At 67.1% G+C, this 27,119-nt stretch overlaps 2 protein-coding genes across 13 annotated transcripts; both read right to left on the minus strand.

The window, feature by feature from the left end:
• Nucleotides 1-2,681: 2,681 nt before the first annotated feature.
• Nucleotides 2,682-14,420, minus strand: UCKL1 (uridine-cytidine kinase 1 like 1). 11 transcript variants are annotated; one of them, XM_045980227.1, is made up of 15 exons: nt 14,171-14,420; nt 8,572-8,759; nt 8,246-8,352; nt 7,964-8,134; nt 7,807-7,878; nt 6,688-6,877; nt 6,539-6,600; nt 4,630-4,649; nt 3,940-4,038; nt 3,779-3,872; nt 3,629-3,691; nt 3,421-3,543; nt 3,221-3,328; nt 2,994-3,150; nt 2,682-2,911 (listed from the first exon to the last, which is right to left on the minus strand). In XM_045980227.1, exons 1-15 carry the CDS (start codon nt 14,281-14,283, stop codon nt 2,832-2,834), a joined length of 1,647 nt encoding a protein of 548 aa, XP_045836183.1. In that variant the 5' UTR covers nt 14,284-14,420; the 3' UTR covers nt 2,682-2,831. The 11 variants fall into 11 exon arrangements, 9 of the variants coding, with proteins under 9 accessions (XP_045836183.1, XP_045836184.1, XP_045836181.1 ...); XM_045980228.1 differs by lacking the exon at nt 4,630-4,649 and adding an exon at nt 5,672-5,688; XM_045980225.1 differs by having other exon boundaries at nt 8,572-8,762.
• On the minus strand, nt 8,636-25,507 carry ZNF512B (zinc finger protein 512B). 2 transcript variants are annotated; one of them, XR_006815245.1, is made up of 18 exons: nt 25,452-25,507; nt 23,473-23,598; nt 23,014-23,156; nt 22,527-22,655; nt 21,703-22,412; nt 21,396-21,622; nt 21,212-21,283; nt 20,966-21,112; nt 20,677-20,801; nt 20,513-20,605; nt 20,205-20,303; nt 19,955-20,125; nt 19,615-19,809; nt 19,296-19,397; nt 18,957-19,019; nt 18,316-18,414; nt 15,633-18,047; nt 8,636-8,762 (listed from the first exon to the last, which is right to left on the minus strand). XR_006815245.1 is itself a non-coding variant. In XM_045980222.1 (17 exons), the coding sequence occupies exons 2-17, from the start codon at nt 23,594-23,596 to the stop codon at nt 17,796-17,798; spliced, it is 2,751 nt and encodes a 916-aa protein (XP_045836178.1). In that variant the 5' UTR covers nt 23,597-23,598; nt 25,452-25,507; the 3' UTR covers nt 14,555-17,795. The 2 variants fall into 2 exon arrangements, 1 of the variants encoding a protein (XP_045836178.1); XM_045980222.1 differs by lacking the exon at nt 8,636-8,762 and having other exon boundaries at nt 14,555-18,047.
• Between the last annotated feature and the right edge of the window lie 1,612 nt (nt 25,508-27,119).

A 27,119-nucleotide genomic window follows, 5' to 3' on the forward strand; every position in this document is an offset into this window, starting at 1 on the left:
CCGCGGCCCCCTCCACCCCTGCGCGCTCGCTCCCACGCGGGCGCCTCTCGGTCCAGGATGAAGGCGCTCGGCTGGGCGGGGGCGGGGGCGGGGGCGGGGTCGGGGGCGCGGTGGGGGCGGGGACATCCGGGAGGGGCGGGGCCGGCGCTAGCTCCACGCGGCCCCGCGCCAGCCGCGGCGGTTTGGGGGCCCCCGCTGGAAGTGGGGCGATGACCAGAGGAGCCTGAGGAGGGAGCCAGGCCCATCGGCCCGCAAGCGACCCCTGATGCGTCGCTGGAGGACGGTGCACCGCCCCCCCTTCCTCTGGCCCCGGCCTGTGGCGGTCCGGGAGCGGGTCCCCGTGCGCATCCACGCGCGAATGACCCGGTTCCTGCTCTTCGAGCCCAAGCCCAGCCCCAGCTCACCCGCTCACCCCTGCCCTGCCCCTTCACACCTCAGAATCTGCTCAGACCAAATCTCCAGCCCCTCGGTGCGGAGCCTCAAAGTCCCCAGCTTCCCGCCCTCCGCTCGGGTCCACGCTGGAGCACTTGGGGCCTGGGAACTCAGGCATCTTCCAGCCTGTGTCCTGACTCCAGGCGGCCCACTGAGGCCCCAGGAGGGGTGGAGTCCTTCCCCTGGCCATGCCAGCCCCCAGCCCCTACCGACAGCCTGCAGTGGCCTGCCCCACTTGGTGAGACAACCGTATGTCCCCAGTGCTGGGTCTGGAGCCCCGTCTCCTGGCAGGGTTGCACCCCAAGCTTCCCTTTCTGCCTCGTGGCTGCCGCTGCTGGGGAAGGGGTAGCACCTCACGGACTGACGAACCTGAGATCGACCCTGGAGACACCATTCTCAGGCTGGCCAGTCCCGGAGGCACTACCCAGGGACGGCAGGCAAAGCCCTCAGCAGGCCGGTGTGTCGTGGGAGCTTCTGGACCAGTGTTGAGGGTGGGCCCCAGGTCGCCGCCCCACCCGCCTCTTCCCCTACCAGGCTCTGAGGCTAGTCCAGGTAGCTCTGCCTTCCCAGCTCCCCGCAACCGCTCCCCCAGGTGCCTGCCCCAGCCCTCCCCCAACCCCCAGCGAGTAGCCAGAGTCCCCCAAGGATGGGGTCTTCCGCCCCGGAGGGCGACACCTAAGCCTTCTCCCCATGCGGCAGTCCCTTGATGTGAGCTGTGCTGGGTGTCCCGGGGGGAGTCTTGGATCTTGCTTCCGGGCCGGTCTCTGGGACTAGAAGGCTCCCAGGGGCGGGCGGAATTGCCCCCTCCTTCCATCAGCATCCGGAAGACCCTCGCCCCGCGCTGGAGAGGGACCCACTTCTGCCACTGCCACAGCGGCCGAGCAGGAAATGGGCTCAACGGGTCCCCTAGCCCGTGCCTAGCCTCCCCCAGTTGCCTCAGATGAGCGGCCCAGAGCCTGAGGGGGCAGGTCCTCTGATTCAGGCCTCCTGCCTCCCCATTCTGCCCTGGCCCCCCGTGTTGTCCTCCCTCGGAGGTGGTGGCTGAGTGGGGTGAGGGCCTCTGTGCCACAGCACGTGAGACCTGTGCCTGGCGCTCGTTCGTGCATGTGCGTCTGTGGGTTTGGGTTATTTTTGGGGAGCTGGCCGGCCCCTGGCTGGACTCTGGGGAAGTCCCCAAGACATGATCCAGGATCCTCCCCCCCCCGCCCCGGCCCCTGCTCCCCAGTAACTGTTCGGTATCTAGAAGCCCTGGCTTGGCTGGAAGCTGTCTTCCCAGCCTCAGCCTCCCAGCACCCCTGCTAAGCCGGTCCAGCCGGGCTCCCAGCACGCAGCACCAGGACAGAGGGAGCGGGGGTTCTGGAACATGGGGGTCCACTCACCATCTCTGGCAGGAGAAGCTCCTCCTGCTGCCCCCTGTGTCTGGCCACCCCTTGGACAAGCCTCCTGCCTGTGTCTGCCTGCCTTTGGCCTGGCCCCCACCCAGTGACTTCCTGTCCCCGCCCCCACAAGCTTTTCCATGACATGGCCTTTGTTGGGGTGTGTGTGGGGGGGGGATGCAAGGAGACCAGAAGGGCGGGAAAGAGGCAAGACCCAGGTCTGGACGACAGAAGGGTAAGGAGGCTGGACTGCCCACTCCCAGCAGCTGGCGGTCTGGCCCATGCACAAACCCCCCACCCCCGGGCGGATCTGCCACAGACAGGCTGTCTGGGGAGGGCTGCAGAAGCAGTGAAGGCAGGGCTGGAGGTGGGCTTCTGGGCCTCCGCAGTACGGCAGGCCCACGGGCAGTGTGGCCGTCTGCCCTGCGAGTGAGGCTCTGGCCAGCGGCAGGGACCAGCGTCACCCCCTCCTGCAGCCGCCCACGCGCTCATTTCCGCTGGGTTCCCGCACTGTGCGCACTCGCCGTGGGGGCGGGGCTGGCGAGGGCTGCAGAGGCGGCCTCTTGAGACCCAGAGCCCTAGGTCCAGGCCAGGGGGCCACCAAGGGCCCCATCTAGCAGAACCAGGAGCTGTGGGCCCCAGCTCTACCCCCCTAAATACGGACACTGAGCCCAGACTGTGGGGAAAGCCCAGTGCGGGAGCAGGAACGCAAGTTCTATGCCAAGTTCTCCGCCGGGTAAGGAGAGGTTCTGAGGGGCCCCTCAACTCCCTCCCTCCCCGTGGTGGCCCAGCAGCCTGGGCGCTGGGGCTACTCCGCGAGCCCAGGTCTCAGGCAGGACGGCACCCGAGTGCGCCCAGCTAACCAGGCACGGCTTCGTTTTCCCAAACTTTATTTTATAAAATGTAGAGCGAGTCACAGCGTAACACCTTCTTAATTAAAATAAGTTAGGACACGTCTGCACGCGGGGCCTGAGGCAGGAAGGGGCCGGGGGGCCGCAAGGGCAGGAAGGCTCAGGCCGGCAGCTAGCTCGCCGACGCCACTTCCTCCTCATCACTGCCATCGGGCGCCGCGTCCGTCCCAAAGTAGCGGTCACCGAAGTTACCTGGGGAGAGGAGGCAGCCCTGTGGTGGGGGCTCAGGCCCAGCAGGCCGTGGGCACCACCGCTCAGCCCGCCGCAGCCTCACCGATGCCGGGGATGATGCGGAAAAGGTCGTTGACGCGCTTGTCCACCGCCGTGGTGATGATTCTCACTCGCGGGAAGGCGTAGGCCACCGAGTGGACACCCATCTCTGCCATGAGCAGCGACAGCAGGAAGATCTTGTCCTCCGGAACGTCATGGTCCTGCGCCCGAAGGGGCCGGTCAATGCCGACCCGGGCCTGCCCGCGGCCCCGCGGCCCCGCGGCCACTCACCAGGAGCACGCGCACCGCCATCATGGCCGCCGCGCCCGTGGACACGGTGCAGTCCGTCAGGATCACGTGGTCGTCGCTGATGTCCTTGGGCAGCCGCAGGTAGTGGAGCTGTGGGGCGCCGAGTCAGAGCCGGTCGCTGCGCCCTTCCGCGCCCCTCGGTCCTTGCGCGCGGCCCCCACCCCCGCAGCCGCGCCGCGCACCTCCGGCTCCCCGGTGAGCTGGTTGGTCTGGATGAGGATGGTCCCTATGCGCACGTCCTTGCACACGGCCCGCAGCGCCGGCTCCATGGTCTCGCCCGCACGCAGGATGGACACGCCGGTGATCTGGGGGCCCGCACGTGGGGGGCGCTGAGCGGCCGGACCGCCCCCCGCCGCCCCGCCCCGGCCCTGCGCCGCGCCCAGCGGGTACCTGCTTCCCCGCGTAGCACTTGCCCGCGTAGTCCTGCCCCTGCGGGGTCTGCACGACGCAGTCCTGCGCGGGGGGGGGGGGGGGGGGCGCTGCTGAGCGCGGGGAGCCGCCGCCTCCCCCCACGCCCCGCCCAGGACCCCCGCCCCGCACCTGGAAGGGCAGGAAGGAGAGCGCGTGCTCGATGAGCAGCCGCATCAGCCGCTTGGAGTAGAAGATGAACTCGTCGCGGCTGGTCTCCTTGTCCCTGCGGGACGCGTGGGTTAAGCGGGGGCGCGGGCCACGGGTCCCCTCGCCTCGCACGCGGCCCTCACCTGATGATGGTGTGCATGCCCCGCACCTGCGGCGTGCTCTTGAGGACACTCAGCGTCTGGGGCAGGGGGTGGCATTGGTGCGCCGAGGCCAGCGCGGCCCTGGGAACACAGCGGATGGGGACTCAAGAAGGGGTGTCTCCTCCCAGAGGCCCGTCCTCCCACCCCGGACACTGTGTGGGGGCGGGGCGCACGCGATGGGGACAATGAGCCGTGGGGGGTGGGGGGCTCCCTGTGGCTGCTCTGGAGGGCGGGCCCCAGCCCCGAGTACGCCCGCCGGGCGAAGGCTGACCACCAGGGAAAGCGACGGGCTGTGCTGTGAGCCTCCCCTCCCAGCCCAGAGCCCCTCCGGCGCCTGCTCGGACAAAGCCAAAGGGGACCGGGCGGCGGGAGCGCGAAGGCACCTCAGCCCCCGGGATGGGCAACTGGTCCTCCACCCCCGAACTCGTCTCTCGGGAACAGCTGAGCTTCGGGGCCAAGCCTCGTCCCGACCCTTCCCCTCCAGGGGACGCACGGGCCCCCCTCACGGGAGACGCGGGCAGGTCCAGCCCCTCCAGGGCCAGCCCCGCGGCAACACGCCCGGGGCGGGGCGGGGCGGGGCGGGGCGGAGGGGAGGGGCCGGGCGAGCGGGAGCAGCACCCCCGCCCCCCGCGCACACAGCACAGCAGCTCAGGCAGCGCACTCTGTCCTCACATATCCCAGCGCAGCTTCCTCTGCTCGCCAGGTGAAGAGTGTTCAGGGAGGGAACAGGGCAGGAAACCCAAGGGATTACAAAGAGGAGGAAAAGAACAAAGAGAAAAAGACCGTTTAGCAAGGGAGCGAGTCCCCGGGGCCACCAGCTGGCCCGAGAGCGAGAGGAGGCAGGTGGCAGGGTGACAGGGAGACCCGGGAGGCTCTGCCCACACCCCGCTGCCGGGCCCCGCTTCCCGCCCACCAGTCCCACTCCCGGGCTGGCCGCACCGCGGAAAAGAGCCCGCCGCGTTTAGGCGTTTTTTTTTTTTAAGTTTGCCACCCTGGAAACTTGATGCTCACGACAAAGGCTGCCCAGGGGGCCTGGCAGGGCGAGCCCTGCAGGTGCCTCAGTCTGGATGAAAGCCCAGCGGTGACTCATGCGAGGGCAGCACGCTCCAGGGCTCCCAGGCAGGAACGGGGCTCTCCTGGTGCCCCCCCGCTTCCACAGAACGCCCAGGCTAAAGGCAGGTGGCTAGCGCGGGGCGCTCCATCCGCGCCCTCCTGGGGCATTCGGGAGCTCCCCCTGGCTCCCAGGGCCAGTGTGATGGGGGCGTCGGGGGCTGGGGCCTCACTGTCTGGGGGCATCCAGACTGGAGCCCAAGGTCAGGCAGAGGACCCTCTGGCTGCCGAGGGACGTGCCTGTGAGCTCTAACCTGGGGGGCCCAGCAGTGCCGGCGCGGGACACGGTGCCCCCTGGAGGCAGACCCCACGCAACCAGACCCCTCCAGAGACGTCTGACCAGCATGGGGTCAGGGCACTGTGTGATCGCGGGCAAGTGCCTTAACCTCTCTGTGCCTTTGTTTCCTCAGCTACCCGAAGAGACAGACCAAGCAGGGTGGGGGCCACCAAGCCATCCTTTCTCTGCGAGGGCAGGGCTGCCCCCGGGGAAGGGTGTGACACCAGAGGCCCCTCCCACCTGCCCGGGCAACACCCCAAATTCCGAGCTGCCTGTGGATGCTGGGAGAGCCTCCGGCTGTGCAGACGTGGGTTTGGGAAGTCTTACCTGACACTGAGCTCACGCTGCGGCAGCAACACGGGGAGACACAAGGGAATGGGGGTGGCGAGTCAGTGGCGGCAGCGCGGCTCACCTCGCAGTCACCGGTCGGCACAGCCCGTTGCCACTGTGCGCCTCGACCCGCTGGGCCCACCCACCCGGGAAAGGCCCTGCCTCAGTCCCCAGGGACAGTCCCGGGTAGCCGCCCACCACCAGAGGATGCCCGCTCCTACGGCCCGTAGCCTGGGCACCCTCCAGACTGGGCACGACGAGCCTGGGCTCCTGGGGCGCCGCTCCTCAGGCCTCTAGCACCCCCTTACGAAGCCTGCCTAGAGGGGCAGGACCCTTGGCAAGCCCAGGGCACGTAACTTCAGCTTGGGGCAACCCTCCTGGAGCGCCCCGGATGTGGAACTCAGCACGAAAACCCCAAAGTACCCTGAAGCTTGGGAAGGACAGGAGTGCACCCTTCCGCTCAAGGCCCAGCTCAGGCCAGGAGGCCCTGGAGGCGCCCCACGCAGTCTCTGGCCCACACAGAGGGCTGGGGCTGAGCGAGCAGGCCTGGGGCACCGGAAGCCGGAACAGGGCAGGGGACACTGGACACACAGGGGCTGGAGGGCAGGCGGCTGTGAGAGTGGGAGCAGGGGAGTGGGGCCGGGGGGCTGCAGGGGCTGGGGGGCTGCAGGGGCTGGGGGGCTGCAGGGGAGCAGGGCGGGGGGCTTAGGGGAGCGGGGAGCGGGGCAGGGGCTGCAGGGGAGCGGGGAGCGGGCTGGGGGAGCAGGGGAGCGGGGCAGGGGCTGCAGGGGAGCGGGGAGCGGGGCAGGGGGAGCAGGGGAGCGGGGAGCGGGTCGGGGAGCAGGGGAGCGGGGAGGGGCTCACCTCCTCCAGCTGGCTGTGCATGTGCTGCACGATCAAGTCGATGGCCACCGTGTTCCCGCTCCCTGGGGCAGGACGGGCAAGGAGGGTCACACAGGGGACAAGGCCCCTCCCGCCCACGCTCCGGACAGGCGGCGGGTGAGCAGGCTCACCCCAGGGCACCACGATGTCGGCCACGCGCATCGTGGGCTGGATGTACTGGTCGAAGGCAGGTTTGACAAACTTGTTGTACTGCTTGATGACCCCCTCGATGTCCCGGCCACGCTCGCTGATATCCCGGCGCAGCCGCCGCACCAGCCGGATGTCGGAGTCTGTGTCCACAAAGATCTTCATGTCCAGGAGCTGGATGGGGACAGTGAGGGGCTGAGCCGAGCGTGGCACCGACCTGGGACCAAGCCAGGCCCACGGGGCAGCTTGCAGGTCTGGCGGGCAGCGTGCACGGGCGTGGGGAACTCGGCGGGGGCGGGCCACTGTCCACCGGGCTTCAGTCGAGGGCACTGGACGGACCCTGGCTGCACAGGCGGGATGCAGCCAGCAGCATTTCTGTGGGGCGCCAGCTGTCCACATGCCCTTGCACGTGCCAGGGCACAGGGACTTGTCCCCTCCCCACCTCCCCCACCATAGCGCTTGGGCTTGGAGAGTTGCTCTGGAGTCGACAAGGTTCCCTGAGCCTGAGCCCAAACTGACTGGCCTCAAAACTACAAGGAACAGGGACCAAAGCACAGGCCGCCCTGCTGTTCTCCGTGGGGGGGGGCAGAGGCCGCCACCCAGAGCAGGGCCTGGCCGGAAGGATGCTGCTGAGCGCACCTCTCAGGGGTCCGCAGGCGCAGGAGGCCGCCTCCGTCCAGGCAAGAGCACACATGTGCACGCCAACGTGGACCGGCCCCCACTGTGCCAAGGTCGCTCTGGCCTCAGCAACTGCACGGGCCCCAGAGAGCCGCAGAGGAACTTCACACAAGCGGTGGAGGCAGCGGCCCAGGGCTTTACACCCACAGCTGAGAGTGAGCCCCTCCTCAGGCCGCCTCCCCCAAGGGCGTTTCACTCTGTCTGGGGGAGTGGTGGGCCTGTTCCACCCAGTGACCTTGAACCGCTCTCCGGCAAGAGGCTGCGCCCCACCCGACACACAGCGACTGCACCACCCCGATGGGACAGAGCAAGCGGCCTGGCCTGCTTGCAGGAGGCCAGTTTAGGGTCAGAACCACGGAGAAGCAGGAAGCTGAGCAGGGACGGACATTCCCAGCAAGACCATGAGCCTTGAGCCCCGTCCTCACCTCCAGCAACGCCTTGTCAGCAAAGGCCATGATGCCCTCGAAGATGATCACGTTTGCCCCGTACAGTGTTTTCTGCAAAGGGACCATGCAGCCGGTCGTCCGCTGCGCCCGCCGTGTCCCCAGGTGGGCACGCACAGCCCTAGCCCATGAGGCCTACCCAGTCCTTCTTCCGGCTGTGGGTGGTGAAGTCGTAGACGGGCACCTGGACACTCTTGCCCTGTTTCAGCTTCTTGAGGGTGGACACGATGAGGTCAAAGTCAAAGGCGTCTGGATGGTCGAAGTTGAAGTTGTTGCGGGCGGCCTGTTCCTGCTGCTGCGTGGTCAGCACCTGCGGCAAGAGCACCGGGGCTCTGTGTGCCTCTCCACACCATGCCAGAGACCGGGTGGGGCCTCCAGGCCCTCTGTGGCCGTGGCCTGCACTCAGAGGCACGCTCCTCACCTTGTAGAAGGAGTCCATGGACAGCAAGACCACCCAGGGCACGTCTAGGGCCTCAATGATCATCCTGGCCACAGTCGTCTTCCCGGAGGCGCTGCCACCTCCCAGGCCTGCAGAAAGGGGCAGAGCGACCCTGAGCGAGAGCAGCAGGGCCAGCCCCCAGCCTGGCTCCAGGGGCGCCCCCCCCCCCCCACGCCGACACTCTGCCTGCAGCATCCCCAACCCCCGCCCACCTTCCCCGCTCTCCAGGGCGGCGCCCAGAGGACCCGCGGCAGCTCTGGTCAGCGGCACCGCGCCCGGGCACTCGGTGCAGGCCCCGCCTTGCTCACCAATGGCAAAGGCCTCCTTGGACTGTGTGCCGTGCTCGTTGTACCAGGGCGGCCGGCCGGCTGTGTAGATGGTGCGCTTGCTGGTGCGCAGCAGCGGCGGCTCCGACTTGCACTGGCTGGTGGTGCGCTTCCGGGGTGAGCGCCTGCTGCCCACGGGCGGGAGGAGCCTGTCCAAGGATTCCGCGCTGCTGCTGCAGAGGAGAGGACACGCCTGCCTCTGCCCCAGGGCCAGCCACGCTGCCATCGCCCCGGGGCCCATCCCCGAGGCAGGCACCCGGACACCGCCAAGCGGGGCAGACTCCACTGGGGGAGGGGTGCGAAGGAAAGCCGCCTGCAGCCCATCCACAGGGCTCCTGGCCTGGGGTGGTCCCTGTCCACACACGTTCAGAGGGACAGCAAATGGCATTAGGGGAAATGAGTGCCATCCGGGGCCTGGCCCCTCAGAGGACGAGGGCAGAGCAGGGCCCGTCAGGACCCCGTCGAGGACTGCGTTCCCTCCCACAACACTCTCCAGGAGACCCAGCCCCTGCCACCCAGCGGGGCGCACGGGGAGAGGCTGGCAGACAGACAGACGGCCGAGCGGGCTGGTGGAGGCCATGGGTGCAGGGTAGAGACCCTGGGCTGGGAGACCCGCAGAGCAGCCCCTGCTTCCCGCTGTCCCGCACGCTGCAGACCAAGAGGGCACACGTCCCCAGAAGCCGCGACCAGAAAACCCCACCTGGCGAGGCCCTGGCAGCATCTGAGCCCTGCTCCTGCCTGTGCTGTGCCCCCCGTGCCCAGTGACAGGCTGACTTCCCCGTCAGTTCATAAGGGGCACGGTGTGACTGCTGGCCCAACGCCTCAGTCCCAACAGGGACAGCTCCGGGGAGGCTCCGTCTAGCAGCCCAGTGGGGAGCGAGCATCTGCGAGATGCCTGCTTCAGTCTGTGCCGTCAGGCTTGGTCACGAAAGCCTGCTGTGAAGACGGCGGTGCGGCCAGAGCAAGCGGGAGAGAAGGCACTCGTGGTCCCTGCACAAGAGGGGGCTGGGCTGGCCAAAGCGTCCCCTCGCGGACCCGCTCTGCGGGCTTCAGAGCTCGCGGGCTCCCCTCACACACCTTCGTGAGTGCGCGAGCAGGACCGGACGCAGAGAGACACCAACGCGACCGCCCCGGGGACGAGGATTTGGGATCCTGTCGCCTTGAATGCCTTATACGCACAGACCAAGCCTGCGACACCCGAGGCCACAGGGTGCCGGGAATCCCGCCCACGAGGGCGATGCCAGCTAGCTCAGGGCCACGGGAGAGCCTTCCTGGCCTGGAACGGCCCATCTCCACCTCGGGAATGCCGACCGCCCGCGGCACAGTCCTCCCGGAGTGGCGGGTGTTTCCAAGGGCGGGGAGGACGGTGTGCCCGTGTGTCTGGGGCAGGAGGTAGTGGAAGGCATTTGCTAACCCGAAGGTGGGACCGGCCACGCCAGCAGCACTCAAGACTGGAGCCCGGCTGCAGCCAAGTCCTAACGGCAAGACAGCAGGCATCACGGGACAGAGCCACGTGGCACCACCCCGGAGGACAGACGACACAGGGCTGTCGTGGCTCCGTGTTGTCGGGACAGCAACAGAGGTGATTAGCCGGTCTATGTGCTCAGGGTCCCCTGTGCAGCTCTGGAGTCAGGCACTGCCACGCAGCAGTGGGGGGGGGGGGGCTCTGCCCAGCATGGAACTGCCCCAGGGGTGCCCCACATTCCTGCTCAGTTAAGCCGGAGATGAACACGGCAGGGGTGGGGGCAGGAGGGAGCGCGCAGGGGTGTCTCCAGGCGCTGGAAACACTCCTCTAAGGACACAGGGCCTGCAGCCCTCAGGGCTCCCCGAGGCACTGTCCTCCCAGCGGCAGGAGAGCTCCACGGCGGCCCTGGAGGTGATGGGGGGCAGAAAACGAAGTCCAGCCCCCCGCCCCCCGCCCCCGTGCCCTCTGGGAGAAGACTCTGACGTGGAAAACCTGGCTTGCGAAGGAGGAGGGCCTCAGCCGCTCACAAGTCCCTCTTAGCTGGGCCGGCCGGCCGCGCAGTCCACCACGGGCGGGCCCGGCTCCCATCCCTGCTTCTCACCCCAGGGCAGTGGCCCGGCCTCTCCCACAGGAAACTCTGAACCCTTATTCGTGTTCCCTGTCCTGCCGAGGTAATGACGGCCACGACCACTGACGACTTCTGAGGCTCCTGCTGCCAGCAGCCCCGGGCAGACACTGTCCCCGGGAAGGGTGCCCATGTGCCGGGAAGAGCGGAAAGTAGGCCAGAGAGAGCTTTGCCAGAAGCATCTGGGGCGTGTGATGGGTCTGAACGGTGTCGGGCTGGGTTTGCAGCCAAGCCTACTCCACTGCTTTTCCCAAAGCCCGTCTCTCTCTGGGAACGAGGGAGAAGCCTCGCTGTGGCCTCAGAGCAAGCCTTCCCCCAGTTCCTCAGCGACACGACCTTGGAAGCGGGAATGTCACACCCAAGATCTCCTTTCCCAGTCCACAGACGGACGACGTGCTGGTTACAGTGACAAAAGGTCATTTCAAACCAAAGGATTACGAGCCACGACGCACAGAGACTCACCTGTGACAGACAGCCCCGAGCAAAACGAGCCGCTGCTAGGGGCCAGCCCAGCCGGGCCTCCAGAGCCCCCACCCAGCCTGCTCGTCTCCCGACGGCGATCAGACACAGACGCACGGGGCTGCGAGCGGCCAGGACGCAGCAGAGGCAGCCTGCCTCGTCACAGCCGCGGAGACCACACGCCTGCCACTCACCTGCCTTCCGCGCCAAGGGCCCAGCACCCCGAGATCCTGATGCCAGGGTAATCTGGGGGGCTGCTCATGTCTGGGTCACAGGACAGCGCACAGCAGGGTGAGCCCAGGTGTGTACAGGGACACCTCCACTGTGACCCTCAGACCCACAGCAGCCCCTCGGGACAGCTCAGGGGCCACCTGAACGGCGCCCCCATGGGCGGGCAGGCGGCACAGCAGGTACGGGGCTAGGGTGCGGGCTGGAAGAGCCCGGTGCAGAAGGAAAAGGACCTACGGCCGCCTCAGAGGCTGAGGCCACAGGCATTAAGAGGCTCACCCGGCTGGGGGCTGTGAGCTCTCCTGGTATTAATAGCACTGACCCTGCTGGAAAGAACACGGCCGTGGGGCCCTGGCCCAGCTCAGGCCAGCCCTGGGTGTGAACTGCCCCTCCTGCGCGCCTGTGGGTATACTGCTGGCCCAGGCTTGCTGGGGATCACGGTGCACCTCCCCCAGAACGCCGGGGAAAGAATCTGCAGACCCCAGGCCGGCTTGGGGCCGCAGAACCGACCCCTCCTACGACCCTGGTGCAACCCGAAACCCTCTCCCAGCCAAGCCCTGCGGAGCCCTGCGTCACACCCTCGGCCCCAAGGTGCCTCCTAGAGGCATAAACAAACCCGAACTGCTAGCAGCCCGCCCCGCCCCTCCCCTCCAGGGGTAGGCTCCAGCCCGTCCCCAAGGCCACGTGGAGCTCAGCGTTCAGCCGGGGGACACAGCCAGTCTCCACCCCGGCTGCAGGAGGTAGAATGGGTTCAGCTTGCTGGCGTAGGGTTCAGCCAGAGTCTTTCCTGCCATGTGTAAAGGGGTCTGCATCCCTAAGTCCCTGGCCTCCTTTCCAGCCTTCCTGCTAGCAACACGGAGGCTCAGGGAAGGAAAATTCCGTGTGGGGTTCACACACCCGGAGAGGGGCCACTCCTGGAAGCTGCCTCGGGAGCAGCCTCTCCCGGCCGCCCAGTAAGAAGGCGGCGGAGTCTGCCTCCCTGTCCAGAGGCACTTGGAGCAGGACAGAACTGTCCATCTTTGCCCACAGGAGCCGTGCCCACAAGACACACGGGCAGGGGCCGGCCCCCACGTTGGAGGCGGGAGCTGTCCTGGGCAGGGCTGCAGAGTTGGCCACTGGTGCCCGACGCCCTGCCCGGCTTTAGGGAAGTTTGCTGGATGAGTAAAAAACGAGGCCAGAGGGAGGAGGGAGGAGGGAGGCTGATCCCCTGGCCCTGGCCCCAGGGACCCCAGACTAGCTAAGGGACAGAGAGGCATCAGGGCTTTCTCAGGACAGATAAAAAACTGGGGGGGCTGGGAGGCTACAGCCCTGCAGGGGCTGAAACAGGTTCCAGGGACTTGCTTGACCCCTCCCCCACCACCCTGGAAACCCGCCTGCAGGAAGGGCTTGACCCTGCGTTCTGGACAGTCCGGTCAGCCTCCCTCCCTCCCTCCCTCCCACAGCCTCCGACCCGTCTCCACCTGGACTGCACAGGAGACTGCCTGCGGGGCTCACTGTCCTCACCAGAACGCTCACTTACCTACCAGCACATCCCGTGCTAAGGTGTCCGAGGTCCCTGACCCTCTAGAGGAGCGAACAGACAAGACATGACGGCAAGGCGGACAGACCACACGGGTGCAGCCGCCATGGTGTGCGTGGAGAAGCTGGAAGGACGGTCAGAGGCACCGGCACACACACCCGGATGCTGACCAGACGGCTCTGGGGCCCGCGGGGCGGCGCTCAGGATGCCAGCATTGGGGAGTAGCCGTGACGCCCAGGGGCAGAGTCAGGACAGACCCCCCTCGGGCCTCTGGAGAAGCCGCCAGAGTCTACACGTGCCGCTGCCGAGCCCTGGCTCCCTTCCTCCGACCTCTGGCTCCCCAGGCACCGGGAGGGGCACGTGTGCCCACTACCTGGCTCCACACACCGGGCGGGGACCCGACGGCAGGGGCCACCGGCCGGTGTCTTCCTCCGGCCTGGCCCTCTCGGATCTCGGGCTAACTCAGACTCTCCGAGCCGCTCGGGTCAGCGAGACGCGGCCACCCCGGGCCACCATCTATCTAGTCGCTCTTCGCTGGGAAGGTGTGAACCTCCTCCGGGCGGCCCCTCGCCTCGGTCCTCTCCCTGCCAACACAGCGGCCCGGCCCCAGACCATCCTGGAGTCCAGGCCCCGGAGAGGTCCTCCGGCCGGTGCGAGGCGCGCGGCGGAACCAGGCTTCTCACACCCCGACCCGCGGGCCGCCGCGCCTTCCTCCGGGGGCAGATCCCACCCAGAAGCCCTCAAGGCCGGGGCTGCCCTGCTGGGCCAGGCCGCGCCGGCACGCACGGAGCAGGAGCCCGTCCTCGGGGCCTCGTCCACCCCCCGGCCCGGGCGGCGCGGTACGACGGCTCCTGCCCGCTCCGCCCTCCACCGAGCCTCGAGCCGCGGCCCCACGGCGGGGCCGGCCGAGGACACCCGGACTCGCCAGCCCTGGGCTCCGGCGCGGGGCAGAGCGAGGCAGGGCCTGGCCCCTCGGAGCGTCGGGCCACGCTCCCGCCCTCGGGACCGACACGGAAGGCGACCCCCGGAGACGCCGCTCTATCCGCAGTGCGGCCGCCAGCGCGGGCCCCGGGCGCTCGGTGGCGCCCCCGGCCGGGCCCCGGGGCCGCCCTCCCACCGCGGGCGCCCGCCGCCCTCGCGCGCCCAGACCCCGCCGGCCGCGGCCGCCCCTGCCCGCAGGCCAGCGCCCCACGGCCCCGCGGCGGCTCCCGGCGCCTCCCCCGCCCGCGGCGGACGCGAGGGGGCGTGCGCGGCCCCCAGCGCGAGCTCGGCGCGCCGCGCCTACCGGTCCTCGCACGCGGTCTCGCTCCTTTCCGCCGGCCGGTCGGGCCCGTCTCCGGCCGCAGCGGGCGCCGGAGGCGAGCGGGGCGCGTCTGCAGAGACCGGGGGCGCCGCCATGGAGCTCGGACGCCTCGCCGCGGGCTGCCGGCCGCGGGGCGGGGCTCTGGGGCCGGCCGCGCTGGCCTTCGGGAGTCGTAGTTCAGGGCTTTGCGCCACGCACTGACTGCCGCGCCCCGCAAACTACAAGTCCCACAAGGCCATACGGCTGGGCATGCCGGGACTCGTAGTCCGGCCTCACGCGCCCGGGACGGGCGTCCTCCGCGGGGAAGGATTCCCGCCCGAGACTGACCACAAACTCAGCCGCACAAAGCCTCTGGAAAAAAATCAATAAACATTTATTTGATACAGTCATATTTAATACATACAGTTGATGGCCCACCCCCGCACCACTTGGGGCCGGGGAGGCGGGGACGAGGACCGGGGACAGATGGTCACAAGGCGGGCAGGGCCCTAGCTCACCGTCAAAACATCTTGCAAATAAACACTTTGTAGATAGAATATATATGTATATATATGGTTACAAGTGATAGCTGGAACCTCTCTTTCAAAATGCACTTATGTACGGAGAACTGGCATTTAAAAACCCAAACCAAGAAACCCAAAACACAGGGATATGTGGCTGCCAGGCCAGGCCCCCTGAACCCCAGGCCTCCAGGGCGACCTGGACACGCTGGGATGGCCCTGCCCTCCATGGGCCAGGGTGCCCCCATTCTCTCCCTTCTGGTCCAGAGGGACAGGAGGGGGGGCCACGGATGGCCACTGGTCACACCAGGAACACACCCTCATCCGCCTTTGCACAAGCAAACACACGTGCACCCTGCTTCTGTGTTAAGTGCCCATGAGTCGGCCCTTTCCTGTTCTCAGGGCAGGGTGGGGAGGGGGTGGGCTGGGCCAGAGGTAGATCTTCAGAGAGGGACCTGGCATTGTGCCCTGGGCTTCAGTCTTGGGCAGGGTCCATGCCCACCATGCCCGGGGTGGGGGTGGGGGTGTCTGCCACTGCAGTCCCTCTCACTGAAGGTGTCAATCAAGGCCAGGCGGTCACCTGGCCGAATTCCCACCAGAGTGGGAGATGGGCAGATCCTGCTGAGGCCCCCAGGGCTCTGCCCCTTTTGGAGGCGGACTCTGCCCACCAGCTCACCACGGCCACTCACCAGAGCATGGGAAGCAGGAAAGGAAGAAGGGAGAGGGGTCCGACCCAACAGCCACATTTGGCAGCAGCTCCCCACACCCACTTTAAAGACAAAGAAGGGGGTTAAAGTGCTGAACATCAAGTTACCCAGGACCCCACCTCCTCCCACGCGTCACAGCTGGGTTCCCAAACCAGGGACCATCTGTGGACCCAGGGGGTGACCTGGAAACTAACCCCTAGCAAAAAACCAGCCCCCCACTCCCCAAGGGCCAAGTACCTGAGAGGCTGGGGTGGGTGGCTGTCCCCAGCATAGATGTTGAGGTCCGACCTCCTCCAGCCATTGGTGACAAGGACAAAATGCACCTAGGGCTCCTGGCAGCACCCGCGTCCCCTCCCTGCCCCAGGCTGCCCCTGTAGTGGCTGCCGGACCCCACCTCTGCCCCCACCAGCTGTATATCATAGTGACAACCGGGAACACGGGAAAGAAAACCCTTCTGCCCACGCAGTTCAAAGCCCTGCCCAAGCTGCCCGCCCCTGACCTTTGACACTGATCGCACCTGCCAGCCCAGGCCTCACCCTTTAATCAAATCAAGGTGTGTGTGATTGGGAGTTAGTCCACGTCTCTACACCCCCTCCCTAGCACATCAGGCCAGGCTGCCCAAGTCAGAGCCTTTCGGCCAAAGGAAGAAGCTGGACACAGGCAGCACGACGGACCCCAAAGGCCGCCCGGGACCTGTCTCCCGACTGCAGAGCTGAGCCCGACTGGGAGCTCCTCCTCTCCTGGGACTAGATGAGGACAGGAGCTGGGGGTCGGGGGCAGAGAGGTGCCCAGTAAGCACTGCCTCCCTGAGCAGGGGAGAGACACCCCCAAGCCCCCAGATCTACCGTCGGCACCAGGAAACCCTTAGCACCAAAATGTCAGATTGTTGTTTTTGTATAAAAAACAGAATAAAAAAAGGTTGTTACTTGTCACAGCAACAAGACTGGCATCCACTACACCCAGGAGACACGCACACGGGCAAATATCAAAATTCACATCGTCCAGGATCGGCCAGACCTCGCCCTCAGCCCACCCCCACCCCCCAGTGGGAAACAGCCTCTGTCTAAACCCAGTGGCTCTGAGTACCCTCCTCCTCCCTACAACGCCAAAGTTGGAAGGTGGGGCCCAGGGAGGAAACCAGAGGCAGTGTGGCCACCAACTCTGGGTGCCCTGAACTCCAGCCTGAACCCTGGTCAACCTGCAGACCTCGCCATCCCCTTTGGGGCCCAACACAGAGCTGCAGAGCTGCCGCCAATGCAACGGGACCTTGGCCGAGCTCCTTCCCTGGCCTTCGGCTCTCGTATCAAAAGACCACACAACCAGAAACAAAAGAGCAGGTAAAAAGTGGGGAAAGGGGCTCCCACGGGAGCCTAGCCACAAGCCAACCCAGACCAGCAGACAGAAGGCTGATTCCCACAGGGATTACTCCTCAAAGCTGGGCCCCACTTCCACACCCCACATGCCTGTGGGCCCCAGGTTGACCTCGGAGCTTAGACTGGCCCATCTCTAACCCACTGGACTGCCCCGACCCAGACCAGTGGTGTTAGCGAAGCTGCAGATTGGAGGCAAAGCTGTGCTCCACGTGGCCCCCTCACCCGCTGCCCCTGCAGCCCTGCAGGTCAGACCAGAACCCTCCCCTCGCCCCAGGCAGGGAGCACCCATGAAGCCGGGATGGCAGAGAGTCCCCTCCATTAAGGGGGCTACCTCCGCCCACCAAGACAGACGGGGGCCAGCCGCGCCGGGGCCTGAGCGCAGCAAAGGGTTGCGGGGGAAGGGGAGCCGGAGAGGTAGAGAAGCAGAGGGACCAGAGGCGGAAGGACAAGGGAGGCCACGCTGGGGCAAGCTGTCGGGTCAGCACGGTAGCAGTCAGACTCAGGGTCTGTCCTGGGAGGTAGCTGGGGCGCTGGGGTCCAGTGTCGGGCAGAGGTGAGGCTGCTCAGGTGCCCCCGTCAGCCCAGAACCACGGGTCTCCGACGACTCCCAAGCCCTGGGCCTGAGAAAGCAGGCGGGCACAGAGCTCCCGTGGTGAAGGCCATCTGCCCGCCCTGTGCTGCCCCGTGGCCCTGAGGCCTGAGCTGCAGACCCCTCCTCCTGGCCCTGCGGGGGCCCCCGGCTCCACCAGGCCCGGGAACGTCCCTCCACACGATCACACTTCTGCTGCCGCTGCGGGCCATCCCCCGAGGGACCCCAGCCCTGTGTGCCCTACGCAGCCTGCACAGGGGAAGGGCCACGTTCAGGAAGGAGAGAGGGGCTGGCTGCCTCCGCCGGACAGATGAACAGGCAGGGGTGGGGGGTGGGGAGCTGGAGGGCAGGAGGGGCCGGAGCTGCCCCCACCCTCGACAGAGTGGACTCGGCGTCCAGTGTGGGGACCAGGCCCCACCCACCTGCCAGCCGCCACGCTCACTTCTCAGGAGCCTTGCTGGCTCCCACCTTCCGGCCAGTGGCACCCCGGGCCCCCTTGTCTCTGCCTCCTGGGGGCCAGTCATCGCGACGGGGGGGCGTCTTGGGCGCGGACTCCTCAGGGGTCCGCTCCTTGGGCTTTCGGCCTCGCTTCTTCCCACCCGCCAGACTCTTCTTCTCCTCCTTCTTGGGCGCCAGGGAGTCCTGGCTCCTGTGTCTGGGAAGCGGGTCTGCCGAAGTACGGAACCAGTTCTGGGAAGAGAAACAGCAGGAATGCAGACCCTGCGGCAAGAGGGTGCCGAGCCCTGGGGCAGGGCAGGCCGCGGTGCTAGGGCGGCTGGGCGGCACGGCTCCCACCCAAAGGGGCACCTCCTGCCCGGGCTGCCAGGGGAGGGGCACCCACGCTTCTCTGCTCCTCCAGGGAAGCCGGGAGCCCCCCTCAACCCGGGCTGCCGCCACCGCCGCCCCCTCCCAGCCTGGCCCAGCCCCACAGGCGCAGCAGGGCTTCGGCCAGTCCCACCTCCGCGTGGGTCTTGAGGATGTGGTACTTGACGCCACTCTCAGAGCTGAACTCCTTCGGACACAGCAGACAGCAGTACTTCCCCACCAGGTGGTCTCCCTGCAAGGCAAAGGCAGGCAGGCCCGAGATTGGACCCCGCCCCCAACCCCTGAAGACCAGAAGCTCCAGAGGCAGCAGGACACCCGCCCTGCTGCCAGCACCCGTGTGGCTACAGGGTCGGGGCGGCCACAGCTCATCTGGATGGACGCTCAGCAGGTGGGCTTCAGGGACCCTGGAGTTGCCCCCACTAAGGGAAGGGATGTAAAGAGTATGGGAAGAGGCAGGTGCCCCAGGGAAGGGCTGCAGCCTTTGCCTGAGGGCCCCTTGCCCCACGCCCAGGTCAAGGTGCCCATTACACCCCCACAGACATGGAGCCCCTCTGGGCAGAACAGGGAGCGGACTGACTCACGGACAGGGCTGGAGAACCCTGGGCCAGGTTGGCCATCAGGCACTGGGCAGTCCCTGGGCTCCCGGAGGAGGAGGAGGAGGAGGGGGAAGAGGATGCCCCGTGGGGGCAGCGTCACATTCACAAGGTGTGGGGACCTGTAGGGGCTGGGAGCTCCGAGCACCACCTCGCCCTGAGAAAGAGCCTGGAAACTGACCTTGCTGCAGCTGGCGAGATGGGCCTTAAGGCCGGACACGCTGGAGTAGACAGCTTCGCAGCACTGGGGACAGGAGGCGACCGTGGGCTCCTGGCAGACGCCCCCACACAAGCACACCTGCACCCCTTGCCCAAGGGACATGGGGCTCCTCTGGGGCAGCACGGGGCTTGACCCCAGGAATCTGCGGGTATGGGCAGGTGGGACCCCTCCACCCAAGGACCCTGCAGGGGCCCAGGGACCACAGGTAAACTACCTTGGAGGGCCCCTACCCAGGGCCACACCTGGGCTCTCTGTCCTTGAATCCCAGTGTCCCCACCCGCCCAGCCTGCCCCAGCTCACATCATTGGGGCAGTTGACATGGCCTTTCTCCTTGACCTCATTCTTCCAGGCCTCCAGCAGCTGGGGGTTGAGCGTGGGGAGGCCGGGCCGGGTGTAGTTGAGCTGTGAACACAGGCGGCACCGTGTGAGCCCCGCAGCCCAGAGCTGGCCCCGGTACCCCAGCTGTTCCGAGGACCTCAGCTGTACCCTCCACCAGTGGGAGACTTCGACCTGGACAGTCGGCCAATGCCCCAGATCACAGGCAGGGCTGTCCCCGGGGACCCAGAGCTCCGTCACGTCCTGCTCAGAGACAGGGGTTGGGGGCCCGGCGGCCGCTCACCCGGGCAGTCTCAGGTACCAGATCGTCCTTCACCCGCCGCTTGGTCCAGTCCCGAGCCAGTTCGTCCTCTGCGATCTCCTGCAGGTGGAACACGGCCACCTGGGCGGACGTGCGGCGGACGCGGCCGCTGGGGGTCCGCTCGACCCCCAGCAGGTCGTCCGTCTCGGGGGGCTTGTCCTCAGGCTCCTCTGGTGGCTGCAGCGCAGGGAGGCCAGGGTGAGCCGCGGGGCTGTGGGCCTCGCGTGGCAAACACAGACGCCCCGTGGTCCCAGGCTCGCAAGTCCTGTGCACGCCGCCCACCACCCCCCTGCGAGGGAGGAACCGGCCGGGGGCTGCTCACCGGGGCCGTGTGCTCTGAGCGCATGTGGTAATCGTGTCCGGCCTTGGAGCGGTAGGTCTTTCCGCAGTGGGTGCAGGGGAAGGAGGGGCTGTCCACCTCACAGGGCGGCTTCCCACAGCGTCGCTGGTGGTACTGGTAGCCCATGAGGCTGGAGAAGGCAGCCCCGCAGCCCTGGGGTCGGGTGAGGGTAAGCGGCCGGAGAGGCCGGCCTCGCCCCACTCATGCGCCCCGCCCCCGCCATCCCACTGACCTCCTGGGGGCAGCGCAGTCTCCCCATCTGCTTCAGCACCTTGCGCAACCGCTCGCGCTCCTCCTGCTCGCTCCCCTCCGAGGCCTCGGCGTCCGAGGGCTGGGGGGCAGGCCCGGCCTTAATATCCTCCCCCCGGGGCCCCAGTCCCTGCCCGGGGGGGGGTCAGGGCCACTGATGCCCACGGTCAGGCATGGGGACCACTGAGCTCTGTGGCCCCCTGGCGACGAGCGGCCGGCAGGCAGGGTCAGGGGAGTTGGGGGTGGGCCGGGACGGACGCGGAGGCCGGTGGTCAGCGGGCCCGGGCGTACCTTGGCGCTGTGCTCCGCCATGGTGTGGTAGTTGAGGCCGGCCTTGGACTTGAACTGTTTCCGGCAGTGCTGACACTTGAGTGCGTCCTGCAGCTGCAGACCCGTCCCTGCCGTGAGACGCGCTCAGAACGTCCCCCCCACCGGGGACCCCGGGGCGGCCTTACCTTCTGACACACTTCCATGTGCTTCTTGAGCCCCACGAGGGTCTTTCGGGTGACCACGTTGCAGGTAGGGCACACGGCCTCCCCCCGCTCGTGGATGGCCCGCTGCCACTGCTCCTCAGGGCCACCTGTGGGGCAGGGCCGGGGCCTCAGCGACTGGTGGGGGCTCCCGGACGCCCTGGATGCCAAGCACAGGACCCACGGTCCACGCTCAGCCCCCAGTCCCTGGGGTCCAGGATCTGCCCCAGAGTCGAGATCTGTCCTGGGCCCCGCCTCCCGGCAGCCCCCCCACCTGGAGCTGCATGGGCCGCGGGGGCGGGCGCATCCTTGCTGACGGTGCTCCCGGGAGCCGGCACCTTCTTCCGCACATCCTCGGGGCCCGGCCCCTCCTGCTTCTTTGCACGGTGCACGCGGGATTTGTCCTCTGCCTTGGCCAGGCCTGAGCGTGCACACACCGGAGAGGGCAGCTGTGAGCCACGGGTGCGGTCACACTTGTGTGCGCACCCAGACCCAGACGCCCAACTGGCCAGGGCCCTACCTTTGAGTCCGAAGGTCCCTGAGATGGACGGCTGCTCCCCCGTAAACTTCTTGGGCGTTTTCTGTTTCCTTCCTGACTCGGGGGAGAGAAGACAGGGGCCGAGGTTCTGGTCAAATAACCATTGGGAGGCCCGGGCCAGCCGATGGCCGCCCCACCCAGTCACTGCCCCCCGCTCTCCTCTTACTGTGCTTTGTGCGTTCTGCTCCCTCTTCAGGTGGGGACATGGGGCCCGAGGCCCTTGGGGCTTCCTTGCTTCCCAAGAGCCTGCTGCCCAGAGAGAGGGGGCTGCCGCTAGGGTCTGTGCTCAGCTGGAAGGCCGAGCTGTGGCCCGTGGTGGAGGGGCTGTACTCCCCGTTCTCCGGCCTCGCCTGCTTCGGCAGAATGGGGCACGCATCCGGGCTGTCTGCTGCCCTGCAGGGAGCAGGCTGGTGAGGGGCAGGAGGCCCCCTTTGGGCCCCGGTACCACCTCAACCCAGGAGGAGAACCCGTACCTTTTCTTACCACTGCTCCTCCCTGTGGCTCGAGCTTTGTTCTCAGACTTGGTGAGCAGCACCATTTTGCAAGGCGGTGTGTGTCTGCTGACGGCCATGGGCCTGCTGACCGTCACCGGCTTACTGACCACAATGGGCCTGCTGACCGTCACCGGCTTACTGACCACAATGGGCCTGCTGACCGTCACCGGCTTCGTGACTGGCACCGGTTTGGTCATCGGCACCGGTTTGTTGACGGTCACCGGTTTGGTCACCGGCACGGACTTGGTGACTGGCCCTGGCTTATTGAGAGTCACTGGCTTGGTGACCGGCACAGGTTTGGGGACCGGCGCAGACTTGGTGACTGGTATGGGTTTGGTGACCGGCACAGGCCTGCTGAGCGTGACAGCCTTGGTGACCGGCACAGGCCTGCTGGCCGTCACGGGCTTGGTGACCGGCACAGGCCTGCTGACCGTCACGGGCTTGCTGATGCCGATGGGCTTGCTGACACCCACAGGTTTGCCAATAGTGACAGGTTTGCTCACTCCAATTGGCTTGCTGACCCCAACAGGCCGGCTGATGGTGACTGGCCGGCTCACTGGCCCAGGCTTCGGGGCAGGCAGGGGTCGGTCCGTGTGGTTCCAAATGCGGTGCTTCTCCAGCTGGGTCTTAGAGGTGAAGGCAGCCTCACAGAAGGGGCAGGGGAAGGTCAGCCTTTCTGGGATGGCGCCCTGAGGGAAAAGGGCAGGCATGAGGGTGGGCAGCCTGAGGCCACTGCCCACACGCACCCTACGCAGGCAGGGCGGGTCCCAGGCCTCTTCCCCTCCTGCCACACGGCCCCTTACCCCTTGGCACCGCTGGTAGTGGTACTTGAGCCCGTAAATGCTGGGGAACTCCAGCCAGCAGCCCGGGTTTGGGCACTTCACCCTCGAGTGCGCCTTGAATTCGTCTTTCCACTGGTTCATCAGGGAGAGCTGGGCACGGAGAAGGCGAGTCTGCTGACCCCTCAGCCGGCTGGGCCTCTGCCAAGCCAAGCCCCAGCCCCAGCCCCTTCCCCAGGCCTGCAGGGCGCAGACAGGCGGCAGGAGCCCCCCCAGCCACAACCGCAGGGGGATTCAGGCCACTCCAAGCAGCCACAGTTTACTAGACCAGCTCTCAAAGCCCCATGGACGTGGTCCACTAGGTCCCAGGCCACACCATGAACCCTTAAAGCGTGGAGCGACCCTCTGCCGCAGGGAGGGAGGGCTTGGGTGCATGGCACCCTGGATGCATGGCAAAGCTGAGTGAGGCAGATTCCAGCGCGGGTCCCACCCCGGCCTTCGGGGAGCTCACAGGAATGTCTCGGAGGGCCTGGTTCTCAGCTTTCGGACGCCCCTTCTTCTTCCCTTCGGTCCTGTCACTGGCTGGACTTCCCGGGTCAAAGCACAGTGGGGCCTGGCTGGACACGGTCTGCCCACCGCGGGCCACTGGCATGCCTGCAACACGGGACGTGCCGAGACTGGAAGCCGTGCTTCCCGCAGCCCTGCCGGCCGCCCCGGGGCTGGTCAGGCCTGCAGTAAGGCCTGCTTCTCCCATCATGAAGCATGGGGAGTGGGAGACTGTGGTCATCCTAGGACAAGAATCCAGGGCCCCTGGCTGCCCCCACCCTGGGAAGGCCCTCGAGAGCCCTGGCAGCCCAGCTGAGTACCCAGGAGCTGGACCACTGGGGAGCTGGGAGCCAGCGAGGGATCCCACACCCAGGACTGGCTGCCTGCAATCACCTGGACTTGACCTTGGCCTGACTCCTCTTACCCAACTTTGGCGGGTCGTGTAGCACAGGAAGGCGGACCTCATTCCGGCCTCCATCCTTCCCAGGTCCACTTTTGGTGGCCCCTGGGAGCCGGCGGCCTCCTCCAACGCAGAAGGGATCAGTCATCTCTGCACAGCAAGTGGACAGACCTGTGAGGCCTACCAGGCCCGGGTCAGGACTTGAAATGGGCTGGCCCTGAGCCCCGCCCCCAGACAGGCTCCTCTCTGGCTCAGGAGAGCAGTGCCTGCCCACCTGTGTATTTGGCCACATGGGAAAGTAGATGACGGAGGCTTCTGGTTTAGGGGAGGGGCTGCCCAGATGAGGTCCCCCCATATTATCCAGGAGACACAATCATCCTGGAAGCATCTAACCCTGACCCTCATCAGCTCCCACAGACTTCCCTTGTCCCCAGACACACAGTCCCAGAGAGTGCCAAGGATCACGCCTGTACAGGGCTAGGGGTGGCCCCTAGAGAGGTGGAATGTTCAGGAGCAAAGAGTGAAGAGCAGCCCTCCCAAGGGCCAGTTATGACACCAGTCCGGCCGCTAGCTCACATGCTGTGCTGGCCTGGGACCCTGGGACACCTTCCTCCGCAGCCTCACCCAGACCGGAGGCAATGCCTCCCCATCTGGGGGGGCACCCCCGGATCCTTCTCTCCAGAACACAGATGGAAAATGGCCAAGATGGGCACTGAGGACCCCTAGCCTACTCCCTAGCTTCGCAAGTTCCCAAGGGGTGTGTGGGGCAGATCAAGGACAGAGCACCCTATAGGCACCCAGTCCGGTCCCCACGCCAGCCGAACCGTCCCATCGACCCTCTTCTCAACCTTGTCTCCAACAGGAATCGTTCAGCCAACCCTCCACCTGGCTGCCCTCCTCCCCACCTCCCCACGTAAAAGCCTCTCTGGCCCCCACCTACAGGCCCACCAGTCTTTGGCCACAGCGAACACCCCACTGCCCAGGGCTGGGCCTCCATAGGCCCGTTTTGCTGCGGGACCCCATACCCTGAGAGCTGGGGGGAGGGACTCTGACCTTAGGTCCTACTAGATCCTCCCCCACGGACACCCAAAGGCCACAGGAAGGGGGTTGGGACAGTTGTGTGGACAGGGGGCCCCTCCTCTGGCAGTTCCCAACTAACTCAGACCAGGGGAGATGGGGAAGAACTGCAGCGCCTAGAGAGGGTCCAAAGGCTGAGGTCAAGGTCAGGGCAGTCACTGCCCGCCACCTCCTAAGGGGAGGTACGGGTCTCCCGGCCCTAAGCAAAGTTCTCCGAAGTCCTCACACGGAGACTTCTAAAGGACACCTGCAGCGTCCTTCGCCGCAGCCCCTGACGACTCCAGCAGCCTGGGGTGTGGGTGCCAAGAACCCGCTTTCCAGTTTCCAGCTCGGGTGGAGAATTCAGAGTTGGGGGGTTGGGGCCAGGCTGCCCCAGGAGACAGACGCCCTCTTCCTACCCAGCACCTGTCACCTGGACAACAGGGGGAAAAGGGGTTCCACCCTGCCTCCGGCCGGGCAGGGGCGCCGAGGTGGGACCCTCGCAGGGGAGGGGGCGCCACGAGCAGCGCCGGCGGCGGGACCGCGGCCCAGGCCGGGCGCACGGACGAGGCCGGCCGGCGGCCGCACCCCTGGAGGCCGGCCCTGCCACCCACCTGTCACCTGCGGCCCGGGTGCGGGGCTCCGGCCTGGCCCCGAAAGGGCCCGATCGCGGGCGCGGGGGGGCGGGGGGGCGAAGGCAGTGAACCAAAATGGCGACTTTTTCTGGAGAAGGAGGAGGCAGGAGCGCGGCGCCGGCGCGGGGCGCGGCGCTGGGCGTAGGGGGTGGGGTGGGGCGGGGGTGTCCGGGCGCGGCGGGGGGGCGGGGGGGCGGCGGGCGGGGGCTCCGGGCCCGGACACCCCCCGACCTGTGCGCGGGGTCAGGGTCGGGAACGCGGCCGAGCGAGGGCTGCCCCGGGGTCCGGGCCCGGGGCGCGGCCGGGGCTTACCTGCGGCGCCCAGCGGGACGGCGGCCGGGGCGGGGGCCGGGGCCGGGGCCGGGGCGCGGGGCGCGGGGTCCGGGCGGCGCAGGCTGCGCGCCGCGCTGCGCACATGCGCGCTCCCGCCCCTCCCACCTTTGACAGTTTTACTGCGGGGGGGAGGGGGCGAACTCTCGCGGTATCCTGCGGCCGCGCCGCGCCGGGGAGGGACGGGGGCCGCTCGGCCCAACCCCGCCCCCGCCCCGGCCCCGGCCCGGCCCCGGCCCCTGGCTCGGGGGCCGCGGTCGGCTGGGCCCCCGTGCGAAGTGGCCCGTTACGCCGCCCCGTAGGGCAGGGGGCGTTTCTCGGGCAGTGGGGTAAACTGAGGCACCATAGGGGTGTTGGGAACTGCCCGAAGCCCAGCGTCCCGGACTGAAGCGAGCGGATGCCTCTAGGTGCTCTGGGAAGCTGCAGCCATGGAGACCCCCGTCCTCCGGGAGCTGAACTCCTGGCCCTTGGGAGCCCTACGGCTGCAGAGCAGGATCTGGGGGTCTTCCAACGAGCCCCGTGACCACCTGTCTGTGGCCACACTCAGGGCACCGCCCGCTTCCTAGCAGTGCTAGGCCGTTTGAGGCCATGGGCCCTATTGGGGCTACTGACCCCTGGACCAGCCGCTGTCTGCTTCCCGTGGGGGTGAGCCTAGATCAGTTGCGCTGTGCTCTGCAGCGCCCCAGAACCCGGGCCTGGGAGGGCACCCCGTATATCAGGTCTGGGGGAAATGGGGCCCCAACCCTACCAGGAGTTGGGAAAAAATGGAGCAGGGGAAGAGGTACTAGGTGGGACACGGTTACAGTGTGCACTGCCTTCTCCAAGTGTCTCCCACCCCCTATTCCGATCGCCTCCTCACCCCTGGCTGCCCTGGAACAGGTTGGGTGCATTGTTTGGGGGCAGAGCACAAAAGGTCAGATTAGGGTCTGCCTCTCCTCACAGGACTCTTGAGACCTGCTTCTCTAGTGGCTGGCACAAAGTGCTCCCAGAGAGAGGGGTGGGGGCCCTCTGGGGAGGATTCCGGAGGTTGGACCTTCCCTGGAAAATCAGAGCCAGAGAAAGGCCCACGTGACCCCGGGAGGAAGAGGGAGGCCCATCCTTCCCTTACCGAGCCCACACTGGAGGCAGGACATGCAGGATTCGGGGAGGGGTCAGTCAGCGCATGAGATGCAGACAGCTTTCTTGTCACCTTTCCCCATGTAAGTCTGCATGTCCATGTGCGTAACCATGCCCATTAGTAGGTGTGTGTCTCAGTGACCACACGTGCTGAGCTGTGTCCTGGGTGGACATGTGACGTCAGGGTATGTCTGTGTGTCCTGTACCAGGGGAGAAGGATGCCTGTCTGTATGTTAGTATCCGAATGACCAGATGCAAGACGTGTGCGGGGGGAGGGGCTCCTGTGTCTTAGCAGATGGGTGTCTCGGCTACAGCGTGTCTGGACGTCAGGGCACTGTGTACTGTGCCCCCTGTACGTTAGGGGATCGCTGCGTCAGGGCGTACCGTGGGTCTGGATACCAGCAACCCTGTGTTTCTGTGTCCAGACTCCAGGGGTCCGTTTATGCCTACTACCGTGTGTCTGGTTGCCGTGTGGGTACCTGTGTCGGGGGTGTTGTGACCTGTTTCTTATGTCAGAGCGTTACCCTGTGCGGG

This window comes from Meles meles, chromosome 16 (assembly GCF_922984935.1).
Source record: "Meles meles chromosome 16, mMelMel3.1 paternal haplotype, whole genome shotgun sequence".
Taxonomy (NCBI): domain Eukaryota; kingdom Metazoa; phylum Chordata; class Mammalia; order Carnivora; family Mustelidae; genus Meles; species Meles meles.

What these genes read in the sequence shown, in the direction of transcription:
- UCKL1 (XM_045980223.1), bottom strand. Translation starts at nt 9,310, where the DNA reads ATGCTGCCAGGGCCTCGCCAGGTGGGGTTTTCTGGTCGCGGCTTCTGG. An exon ending in GGCATGCACACCATCATCAG is followed by an intron (nt 3,873 to 3,939) that starts GTGAGGGCCGCG and finishes CGCGTCCCGCAG; the next exon opens with GGACAAGGAGACCAGCCGCG. An exon ending in CCGCATCATCCCCGGCATCG is followed by an intron (nt 2,912 to 2,993) that starts GTGAGGCTGCGG and finishes TCCTCTCCCCAG; the next exon opens with GTAACTTCGGTGACCGCTAC.
- ZNF512B (XM_045980222.1), bottom strand. Translation starts at nt 23,596, where the DNA reads ATGACTGATCCCTTCTGCGTTGGAGGAGGCCGCCGGCTCCCAGGGGCC. An exon ending in ATGTCAACTGCCCCAATGAT is followed by an intron (nt 19,020 to 19,295) that starts GTGAGCTGGGGC and finishes TCCTGTCCCCAG; the next exon opens with TGCTGCGAAGCTGTCTACTC. An exon ending in TCCTCAAGACCCACGCGGAG is followed by an intron (nt 18,048 to 18,315) that starts GTGGGACTGGCC and finishes TTCTCTTCCCAG; the next exon opens with AACTGGTTCCGTACTTCGGC.